At 34.1% G+C, this 12,337-nt stretch overlaps 1 protein-coding gene across 1 annotated transcript in view; it reads left to right on the forward strand.

The window, feature by feature from the left end:
- Positions 1-11,271, forward strand: part of LOC138323242 (QRFP-like peptide receptor) — a 42,449-nt gene extending 31,178 nt beyond the window's left edge. The window contains exons 2-5 of the mRNA XM_069267674.1: positions 3,543-3,988; positions 7,559-7,663; positions 7,972-8,080; positions 11,049-11,271. Of these exons, the coding sequence (XP_069123775.1) occupies positions 3,543-3,988; positions 7,559-7,663; positions 7,972-8,080; positions 11,049-11,164 (776 nt within the window). The 3' untranslated portion in view covers positions 11,165-11,271. The remainder of the gene's footprint in view (positions 1-3,542; positions 3,989-7,558; positions 7,664-7,971; positions 8,081-11,048) is intronic.
- The last annotated feature ends 1,066 nt before the right edge of the window (positions 11,272-12,337 follow it).

Below are 12,337 nucleotides of genomic sequence, written 5' to 3' on the forward strand. Positions count from 1 at the left end.
AATTTAATGTACAGTATATATAACTATATAATACGATTTTTTAGTATACACAAATAAAACCTTTTCACTGCAAAAGTAATAAAGATTAATTTATATTCATTAAGTATATGTTTATTCAATTTTATATCAGTAGTTTCCATTTCATATCTTAAATTGTCTATATTACGTTTTCAAAAGTAAATGTTTTATGGGTAAATTGCATTAAATATATATATATATATCATTTACATGAAATAGTAAATACAAGCATTTTCACAAGTCAAAAACAACTTTGAATTGCTGCAAAAACCAGTCCTAATGTGCTTTTGAAACACTTTTTCTTTTATATAATAAGCCTTCAGTAATACAATCATATACTGGGTAACACATAGCTTTTTAATAAAAAGATTTGGTGCCTATCAATCAGTTGTCTAGTGATACCCTTGTAGATCGTCTTTCATTAAAATATATACACTTTTTATATTTTTCTTGCTATTTTAAGTTCTAAAAGTATTGTACGTAAAATAGCTTAATTACATATTCTTTATTAAAAACTGAACGTCTTTAAAAGAACATGCAGAATTAAATCCACTTCAAACTATATGACGTCCTCCACTAATTGGTGGCTAGCAAAAGTCTACCTACAAGTACCCAATTCAGCTTGTTTTGATTCTTAATTACCGGTTCACACAATATGTTTATGATCCCAACTCCGCAAGTTATCTTGACCGTATATTGCGTCATGGTCCAATAATTATAACTTGTCAAGCATACAGGTAAGCCACAGTATCCAGCTATACTGGTGCCTCAAGGTGACCATCGATAGATGACCAGAGGGCAGAATCGTTGCCTTCTGTGTTTGCACAGCTTAATGAGAATGGGGGCAGTATCTTTATATAATATGTGATTTTAGAATTGTTTCTATCGAAGTTTGTTAAGACAAACAAATATACTTTACCGTTTAAAAATCTTATAGGTTCATGAGTTTGAAACACATAAGTACCATTCTTATTAGATAAATGTACATGCTTGTTGTAGAGCCTGGGTAAATATGTACACCGTTTCCCGTTTCCCGGGGGGTGGGGGTCGGGGGGGGGGGTAGATTGGGATGAGGTAAAAACTAGTTGGCAAAACGTATATAGTAAGTGATGCTGAATACACCTCAATTATTGTCATGACACATAACAGGCAGCCGTGAAGTGGAACTGACGGGAGCTGTACAATGCGTAAATCAAGCATGTCTGTCACAACCTTCAATCAAGGACATTTCAGTTCTCATTTACAACAAAATGGCCATTTTGATCTTTAATGAACAATATTTTAACCTCTGACGAGTAGTCATTGAAAGACATACCGGTATTCTGATTAAATGGAAACTTATTTTACAATTAACAAAGGATCTTCTTAATTAACTCATTATTAACAAATGTGGCTTAAACAATATTATTATGTAGCCCGTGAGGTCATTCAACTGTTATATGACTCCCTCCTCTCACCCTTTGTAGTGTACAATCCTGATGTTATGTATACAATTCCGTGCATGTGATGCATGATTTGGCAGGCATCAATATAAACACCATTAATATTTAACTATCAAAAGCATCATGTCGTGTATATTTAACATAACAGTGTAAAACTCATATGATAACTCAATTACTTCGTCCATCCTGATGTACTTAATCAAGAACATGTTCTGTTAAAGTTCTTTATCATGTAGGTACGTTAAACCCTTAAGTACATACTTCAGAGATTTTAGGTTTTAATGTTCAGTTATGTGATGACTATGACAACTTTGGACCTTACCGGTGTGACGTTACAGTTCTAGGTTCCTATGGTAACTAAGTGTGTGATACAACTTTCTTTTGTTATGTTCTAAAGGACATTTTTGCCGCACTGATACTACTTATATACCCATAGACTGGTCCGTGCCTCAATTACCTCTCTTGCGTGCGCTTGTCCGAGGTCCTTAGTGAACGGAGCGCAGCCTGGTGTAGCTTTAGGGAACTGAACCAGTCGCAGATGCCCCATGGTCGATTTGGCATATTTTGATAGAAACTACTAACCTTTTTCTATACTTGTTGGACGCGCTAAGACCATTACTCAATTCTGTGCTTGTAATGGTAAGTTTCGGTCGAACGGACGCCACGTTCTATTTGATGATTGCTATTGCAGGATGTTTGACGATACTGATACTTCATTTATAACCAATGCTTAATATGACAGTTATCTATTGTATACTTACTAGGCAGGCGGTTTTCGGCCGAACAGACACTAGTTTTATATAAAAGCTAGCTATTTTGGTTCCATAATTGGTATTATCATCATAATGGTGAGTCGCTAGTCATTGCGTAAACCAAATGTGTAAAAGCTCAAAAACAAAGAGTGGAGATAATAACAGTTAGAATTAGCTTACTGATTGCACAAAACCTCAAAACACAGCACATGACACAATTTTAACCGTAATTAATTCTAATTCAATACTATTGCGGTTGCGCAAAACGTACAAAAGTCACATTTTCATGTTTATACCAGCCATCATAGCTTATGTCTCCAAAGAAAAATTTCCTATATTGCCTATACATCTAGATACATGTATATCGAACAAATAAGATAAAGAATCACACTAAAGAAACAGCTTCCTTTTAATTGCCGTTGTATAAAGCTTTTATGATAAAAATATCATTTATGCAATGATAAAATGCGAAAGGTTCTGGGCGTAGGCCGAAATACACGCACTTTAAGAAAGGGTCAGTATCTTTCTAGTTATAAAGCACCCCTCACGGGTTTCAGATCTGATAATGGTCACCACATATGAACCGATCAGTTTGAGTTTGATGCTCCACTGAATCTGAAAGATGAACTCGTTCTGGATCATCAAAAAGTGCATCGTTAGTGGTGACGTTATTGAAGCATGACTGATGTCGATATTATATCATTTGAGAAATAAAGGGACCTGGGCGTCTTCTGAAATCAATTTTAAGAATAAAATAAACCTTTAAAAATATAATTGCATCGTTTTTGGTCACTTACAGTGGAAAAAAAATAAAATAATAAGAGAGAGGCCACACTTTTATTGTCATGTCTTAATTCTGTTGTTGCAATGTTATTTTTCCTTTCCATTGTGTTTTGAGCTCTTTCTGTGCTTTCAAGAAGTATGTAGATTATTACATGTGTAGCAATTTTACGGAGGTGTGAATATTGAAGACTATATGAATGGTTTACGATCAACATAACAATAGCAATGGCACATACACAGTCATCCTTTACGATAAGTCATTCTTGCTTTGTGTTTCTTCCTATTTCTCATAGTTACGATGTCGAACAATTGTTGACCGATTATGAATATTTACAGGAATCTGGTTCCAATTTTACAATACTTTTCAAGTAATTTCCGTACTTTTGAAATATGTTTATATGATATTTTTCTTTGAGATACTTTGATTTGGGATTTCGATTCTGTGTGTACGTCGGTATCGAAAAGTTTTTTCTACAATGTAAGTATATATTGAGCATGTCTAGATAAAGAAGATTGTTGATTTACACTCCATTTGATCTATTTTCAGTGACCTCTCTCATAGCCAGTATTCTATCCCTGACCTTAATTGCCGTGGACAGATTTTTCGGGATCGTTTTCGCCATGAAAGCTCACATCATTGAACGCCGTGCCTGTCATGCTTTGGTGATTATTTGGATGATCTCGATCGTTGTGGGGGCGCCATTGCTCTACATCCGGCAGGTGCACGAGCGCCACTGGAAGGACCACGTGGAGCGCTGGTGTGATGGTGAATGGCCTTCCGTTAAATATGGCGTCAGTGCAGAAAATAAGACACTTTACTACCGACCCGCAAGGGTAGCCTATTGGACCTTCGTGTCACTGATGTTATTTATCATTCCTATTCTGGCAATGTTTGGTGCTTACTGTGGTATTATGAAGACCCTCTGGTCAGCCCGTGCCCCCGGGGAGCGACTCAAAGGCGAGATAAAAGTACAAACAAAAATGAAGCGAAAGGTGGGTTATATTGAATGTAATGGAATTGTTTTTTTTTTTTGAAATGTCACGTAAATGCAATAGCTTAATGTCATTAAACAACAATATTCCAATTAACGCGAATACCCATATGTTCCCTAATTAAAAAGAACCTAACTCTAAAAATGTTTTGAACATCAAACTAGAGCAAAGGAGTGGCAAAAAGGGGAAATGAACTGATATCATTGCCCTCTGTTGAAAGGAAAAGCAAGAAAGTAACGAAACAAAAACGAAAAAATCCACCTATTGATGTAGATATTATATAAGTTTTATCTATTATTAGGAGACAACCCTGATAGAACACCCTTTTTTCTTTGTCTATAGCCTCTCACAAAGACCAATCCTACTACATTGTGTTCTTATATCTGTAGACAATGCTCAATTTCGTAAGCCATTTGCAATAGAACTGATTTCCAATAACACTATCTGATGAAAACATTGATAATCAAATACCATGACATACTTGATACATTACATTTCTGCATGAATATTTTTTGAAAAAAATACGTTCTTAATATCATTTTAATAAGGTTCTGTTGTCATCAATTACATTCTTACAAAAGACGAAGAAAAGTATTTGTATAATTGGAACTAAATACAATTAATTTTGAATGATTTCACACGATGAATGGAAACAATTACCTTGGGCGGTGGTATGTTATAATACGTCGCTATTGTTTTCTCTCCTGATTCATCATACAGACACATTAGATAAAGCTTTGAACACTATCAGACACAACTAGAGCCAACATCGCGTGTCAAGGCTACATTGGATGGTGTATTACGAACGGAATTCCATTTCCATGTGCATTAGAACGTCAGTTAAAGTTTATCGAATGAAAATCTAATTCAGGGAATATCATGGATTATTTATTTCACAGGACGTGAGATAGTGTCTTCTTCTAAGATATTGTTTCTGCCACGAACCTATTAACGTCAGGTGAAAACAGAGGATTCTCACTGTAACATTTAGTTAAAGGAATGTCATTAGAATGAATTAAAGTTTTTTTGTGAATTGAAATCATTCTCATAAAAATATCAAAACTACCAAATACTACTAATGGTGATGTTCTCGTTAATACGAGGATTAAACAGGAGAGTGTCGTCTAAATCTGGTCATATCTTATTCTGTTGCTATTATTGAAATGAAAGGTGTTTCCAGCTATTACTAAATATCTATGGATATTTATGTATATTATAGAATTTATTATTAAATGTCTTTTAATTAATTTCATTAGTCTATTAGTAAAAACTAATTTCGTCTTGAATATTGGAAGATTGTTGATAAATTATTAAGTTAGAGTATCAGTTTCTCTGACGTCGTTCAAACATAAAAGATCATCCTTTAACATGTTAGTTCCGTTTCCGTTGGATGGAGTTTCTTTAATCTTGAGTTACCAATGTAATAGATAGGTATGTAAAATCCTTCTTAACGTGGCATGTCCATCACTTCTCACCACTCTCTATCGTTCTGTATAATACATGATTAGCCACGTGTGTAGTACGGCTGCAATTAAAAACATTTTACTTCATTAAAAGTGAAAATTAATGTATTTTCTGAATGAGTAGGCACTAGACATGTAATCTCGTAAATGGCGAGATCAGACGTGAATAAGCTGTTAATAGCTATAAGGAGACCAGAACAACGTGAACCAGACATTCTGGAACATAAGCACGCGCCTACACTAATTTAAAATGTCAGGTTAGTCTTTACTGCAGTTGATCAGCGTAGTAACTGTTGTTATCTAACGCCACCTAAATACGTGTAACCATGTCTATGTGGCCAATAATACCACCGGTGAATAGAGAAATCCCACTGATCTGTAAGCTAATACAATCGTATACTATATTTGGTTTAATAGCAGGAACGACACGATAGACAGCTGAAAACGGTAATAAAGCGAGATCATTGTGTTTAATAAAGGCTTCTTTGTTTGTTTCACTGTAGAACGTTAAACTAAACTCGAAATCCACTAACCAAGGACATAATACGTTCAAAAATATTGCTCTGGTCTGCTTTTCCTAAGCGGGCTTTTAAGATAACTTAGACCCGACTAAGCTAAGTCCCTGGCTGAGGCCTCTTAATGAATCTATTCCTGCTTTTAAAATTATAAAAAGAACAAAATTTCAAAACCTTTGCTCTGGTTTAAAGCAGGATTATGTCGTACTATGTATAAGTTAACGGCATTGGATTCAAGTACTGAACATTGTACTGCCAAATGTCATCTTTGTGTTCAACAAACTCCATTTCCAGAAAGCATTATGGCTTAGCATTGCCAAGTGTGATAAAGTCATTTATGCTCATAATTTATCTGGAAAAGAACATAGAGATTGCTTGTTAGTCCCTGACATAATGACGTCTTCGCGTGTAATTTGGTGATGAGTCTTAGTCAATGTTTTACTGAATTTCCTGTAACTGGTACGATGGATTGAGGTCAAAACCACAGGAGTTATGGTCTACTAAATAAATACTCGTGCTTGTGAATTATGACGGTTGCTATTTTGGTGTACACGGTGATGGAATAACATGCTCGATGCATACATTCCGATAATACTGTACGTCTAAAGTTATAATTTTTCGGCATATAATCGTGAAAATAATGACGTCACTACTGAAGGAGCCTTACGAGTCGTTAATCATGAATGTAAGATTAACTTAAGAGGGGTAACGAATGCGTATTGTATACACATTGTATTCAATATTTAGTTAAACTTGAAATTATAATTTCGAAATAGATGCTTGTGTATATCATTTTAAACCATGTTAATTTTCTGAAGAAGAAAAACCCATCATAAATACTACGATGACGAAGAAACACATGTTCGTTAAGAAATGGTACTATTAAAACAGACATGGCATGTTATAACACATTTCATAGTTTAAAGCTAAAATATTATTATTATCGCTATTAATAGGTGTTGTATGTTTGGTATGATTATGTGCTCTAATTATATAGATAAATTGAATACATAATGATGAAAATCAAGACTCCCTGTATTATCGATAACGACTTATAATCGCATTCTCGTATCTTCATGGTATTGCTAGGAATTAACTCACGTACAAATGCACACGTGCGTGCAAGTAATAGCATGTACGTCCATATTGCTGATAGTCCATGTTTCCCGTGAGATCGGAATATAGTATTACTATCATTGGATTTCATTGATATCATCTGTTTAAACAAGTGTGAAAATGAATGCAGTTTTATCATAATCTGTTTTGCATTAGATGCTATAACTAGAACTTAAAACAGAAATTTAGGATACTTGTTAGATTGGCTACTGCATGCTTCAATAAGACTCAATGGTAGTCTAAAGTACTGACGTGGATGATTAATTATGACCATTAATTATTTTGGCCTATATTAAGTTAGACCATGAGTTTTAAAGGAAAACATGAGCATTGACATTATCATTTGGATCAATTAAATAATAAATTAACAAAAAAATTATTTCTATTCAGATTTTCTTATAATGGTTTATTTTATTCCTTCGTGATAGTGACGTCACACATTTTGATGACATGTTGTGATTGTGTTTTTACAACAGGTGGTGATAATGCTGGTGTTTATCCTCACTATATTCACCGTATGTTGGGTCCCTCTCATCGTGTCGATTCTGTACGCCGAGTATAGACCGGAACAGCTGGAGCGAGTAAGTCTTCTAAAAATACAGACATCGATAATAGACTCAATACACAGGGAAAATATGTAATGGTCGAACAAAGCTTCACCTAAAATGCACATGAAATTTGCCTGAAAGTGACCAGAAATTGAGGTCAATAGTACACGAAGAAAATGTGATGTCAATATTGACCTGAAAACTCACCTAAAATTGAACTTAAGTTAACTGGATACTATTTGCTTGTATATAGAATTGGGTCGAAAATGCATTATCAAGAGTAAAATATATGTTTCCAAATAAAGGAAAATTTAATGAATTTATTCTGTGTTATTTTCCAGATGGGACCATGGTATAGCAAATTTACATTCTTTGCAAAAACGTTTGCATTTTCCAATAGTGCTATCAATCCCTTGGTTTACGCAGGATTTAACGACAATTTCAGACAAGGTGAGTACAAACTTTGAAATCCTAATTACTCCTTGCGCATCAGCTGCCATTTCGAGGCAGGGTTCCTTTTTTAGGAGATGTAGGAATTTTTTGTCCCCTGTTGCAGCTAGAATATTGACCAAACAATCGATGTAATGATGTCAACATATGTAGGTCCGTGACTCAACTCCGTGTAACATAGGCTGCCTTTGGTATCGACGTATAACCATGTTAACCAGAACATGACCTTTACCAAGGGTGACGTAGGCTAATGCTGCAATATTGCCGTACAGCAGTTCAATTGACAAACACTTCAAGACATAAGTGAGATCGCAATGTTCGATGTGACTTATCAACATTATTTTGCGGACATAATGCCCGGTCCTTGAAGGGTACATTGATCCTTACGGAAAAGATTTAATTTGAATTGCCTTAACTGAGCGTTGGTCTGATATATATAATGGATGTCTCGGATCGATCAAAAAACTTTAAATCCTTTAGCTACTGAATCATCGATTTCCTCGTTCGAGAAATCCGTTTATCATAGATTGCTCTTTCGCAATATTGTTATTTTGTAATCTGCTTGTATTTCCATTGATTGGGACGGTGACCGGGTCTCTAGAGAGGGATTGTGTTGGCGTTCTGATAAACTGAACGTGTTAGAAGAAGGCGAACGATCATGTTGGTATTCCTAAAAACTGTTGAGGGGGAATCTCTTGAGAAAGAACGAGTTAGGTTTAACAACGAACGAGATTATCGGGGTGACAGAAGTGTCATAGAAGTTCTACATAAAAGGACCTATTTATAGCTGCACTGTATGGTATAATGTATATGTGATTAAGATCTCTACAGGACAATTTCGCATCATTGTTTGTCGAAATTGACCATGTTTGGGATGGGTTTCTTCTCATGAAGTGTTTGAACGTCTGTCGAAGTGTTTGAAAATGGATCTTTCTATATCATATAAATGTATATAAAAGACAAGGAGAACATTTCTAAAGAATCAAATAAGTCATTTTAATTTTCAAAAAAATGGTATTTTCGATTTTATACAAATAACAAATATTCAACATTTGTTTTAATACAATGGTTATACCAAACTTTATTTTTCATTAGACATATTTTTCTTATACAATTTCCAAATTGGTAACAAATCATGTATTTACCAAACAAAAACGTTTGTTTGATTTAGTTTTACGGGCTATGGGCAGCTAAGGTATGGCGAAAAATTAAGGCGGCGATAAAATGAACACGTCTTATGATACTTAGGCCTTTATCTGACAAAATATTTGTTTTCCTCTCTATTGCAAAATAAAACTGTTAACTAATGCGGTGGACATTAGTAAGCGTGCAAGAATTGAGCGATAATTTATTGGACACATAGGTCTTGTGCGTACATTTCTGTGTAATTGGAAGGGACACTAGACAATGTCATCACAAGGTGACAACCATGTTCATGGCCCCAGTTCATCACTCTCACTATCAGATTCCATTCCAGAGTTATTGGGTGCGATCCCCCCAGTCTAAACTAATTACATAATACAATTTGCTAGGGAAGCAAGTGACAAGAAAGTCAGTGATTACGTCGGACTAGTGTCAATAATTCATTGCATCCTTGAAATCATTGTCACTATTATTAGTTTGATCAATTGTTCTAGAGATTATAAGAATCTTTTTTCCGTGAGAGACACAGGAAGCTGTGGTAGCAAATTTGTAAAAAAGGAAACTTATTCCGGGAAAATGAAGCAAATGAAGGATTTTGTTATTGTACTTTAAGAAGAACCGTTTTTTTTTTGTAATATGTCATAAATCATACAAAATCTGTTAGGATTAATTTTCATGAAATGATGGTTTTGTAGTCAATCAACCGGTGAATATGTGCCTGACCTATTAAACCTGAAAAAAAATTGTAGATCTTTTGAACGTGTACACGTTCAAAATAGCTCGGAAGCTCCGAACTGTCCGATCTGTACCGGTATTGCCGATATTGAGCACGTGATACGGCTAGGGAGGTTCCGATCTATACGGGTATCGCCGATGTTGGTCACGTGATGCAACTCGGTTTTCCGATATTACCCTAAAGTTTGAAACATGGCGTTGACTGTTACGGTTCTTTCAAAACGTGTGGTATTTCATGCGACATTTACCGCTATGTCAATAGTATATTGGTGTTTTCATGGAACTGAACCATCATATATAAGCATTCATATTCACACTTTGTATGTTTTATGATAGTTTGTGATGGTGAAATTTACAAGAAATACAACTTTAAAATACAAAATGTAACAATTTCCAATATTATCAAATATATCCTTTTATTTTTCTCTAAATAAACTAGATATTTTTGCTATATCGTGCGTGAGTGTATTGATTTCTTGTGAATATGTCATGATGTGTGCCATGTATCTGTAAATATATCGATACATATGTGCAAAGAATGAAAAAATGAAAATGATAATAATAAATAATTTGAATGTTTACTGTGTTATTGTCGTAATCTCTTCGAGACAGAAATTGGAAATACGAGGAACTTGTAGAATGTTTTATACTCCTTATGTTAGTACAAAAGTTAATGCATCGCACAAGAAACTTTGTTTTCTTTAGTGCCACAGAGATAAAAATTCAAGTAAAATAATAACTTTTAGTCATAAATATAGTAATAGGGATTTAGAGATAAATCTTAAAGAAATTTATATCGTGTGGATAAGATATATTTTATCAGACTGTCCTAGATATACATGTAGTATGATAAAGCCATTTATACAATACAGTTTATGCTAATTGCTGGATAGATACGTTCAAACAAAAATCAATTTACTATCGAAAATTGAAATAAATCACAATTTACGATAAACTACGCCATCATCTACCTCGGTAAAGAAAAGCAATAATTTTTACATTTTTTTTATTGTATAAGATTGAAATGAATGGTTTTTTGATTCTGATTTGATTAATATAGATTTTTGATTTTCTGTATTTTTGGTTTCAGGAATTGGCTCTATATTTGGCTGTTACAAAAAACAAAGATGGACAATGGCCCGGATTGATTCGTTTCGATCTACAACCACGACCAGTACTCGGATATTTCATTTTCGTGTTTCCTAAGATTTCAGTGATGTTCTCTCTTGTTTAATATTTCCTTTATATGCCACGTATTTTGTCATTTTATGGTATTAAACTTAAAGCCACTAATCAAAGTCTTAAACTTGAATTTTCTGTTCAATAAACAAACTACCTATTCACTTTCATATATATCCCTTTTAGAATTATCTTCAGAAGTTGTTGGGCGAATAAACAATGTGAACACTGGTATTGCATTGCAAGTATTCTGTATTTGCATAATGAAGAGTGATTTGCCCTTGCTGGTAGGTGTTGATAATGACGTCATGTGTCTGCGAGTGTAACGTCATACTTTTTCAGGCAATACGACGTGAATTTCGCTCATAAAATACTGACGTCACAATGGATACCTACCCGTAAGGGAGGTAACTCTGTACCATGTAAAGACGAAATAAATGTGTTCCCAAAAATCTGTGAGAAACTTCGCGTGAATGAAAAAACCCATAATTTGTAACTCAACGACATAGGTTTATTATGACTCGTTCATTACCAGTTACCCTCCCTGTAAAACTCAAAATAAGTCAAGTAAACCACTAATTTCTCAATAGGAATTCTAAATCTGATATACATAGCAATATATGAATGCATATTACATATGACCTGTTGAAAGCGGTTGATGAAACAACATAAACATATCGCAAAACACATGTAGTTATGAGTACAGATATACAATTTAGTCTACTTCAAAGACAATCAAAGGTGATTAAGTCAACAAATAAATAACCTATATGCAAATTATTATATTTTTGACTATACAAAATATTATTTCATCACATCCCATTTACTTGCCACTTTATATACATCATTCGATAGGCCGGGCTAAACAGCCATTGTACTGATAATTCTGATGTAAGAAAAAAACAGAAACCAAACAATAAAAAGGCATCACATTTCAATAAGCGTCCTTTATAATAATGGTATTGCTGTCATTTAAAAACAATAAGAATGGTGCATTGCCGGCAATGAATCCAAATTCTTTCATTAGTGTCTATATCTTTTATAAAGTTAGTTCCCGTTTTCAGAATGAGACAGGATCGCACAAGTGACAACGAAACCAATGGATATTCAAGTAAGCATCTATTTCAAGGAAATAAAATGAAAGCACTGAAAAAATCTGAAAACTATTTTAAAATATGAGTCTTTCACTAGCTATATCAA

This window comes from Argopecten irradians, chromosome 5 (genome assembly GCF_041381155.1).
Source record: "Argopecten irradians isolate NY chromosome 5, Ai_NY, whole genome shotgun sequence".
In the NCBI taxonomy this organism is placed as follows: Eukaryota; Metazoa; Mollusca; class Bivalvia; order Pectinida; family Pectinidae; genus Argopecten; species Argopecten irradians.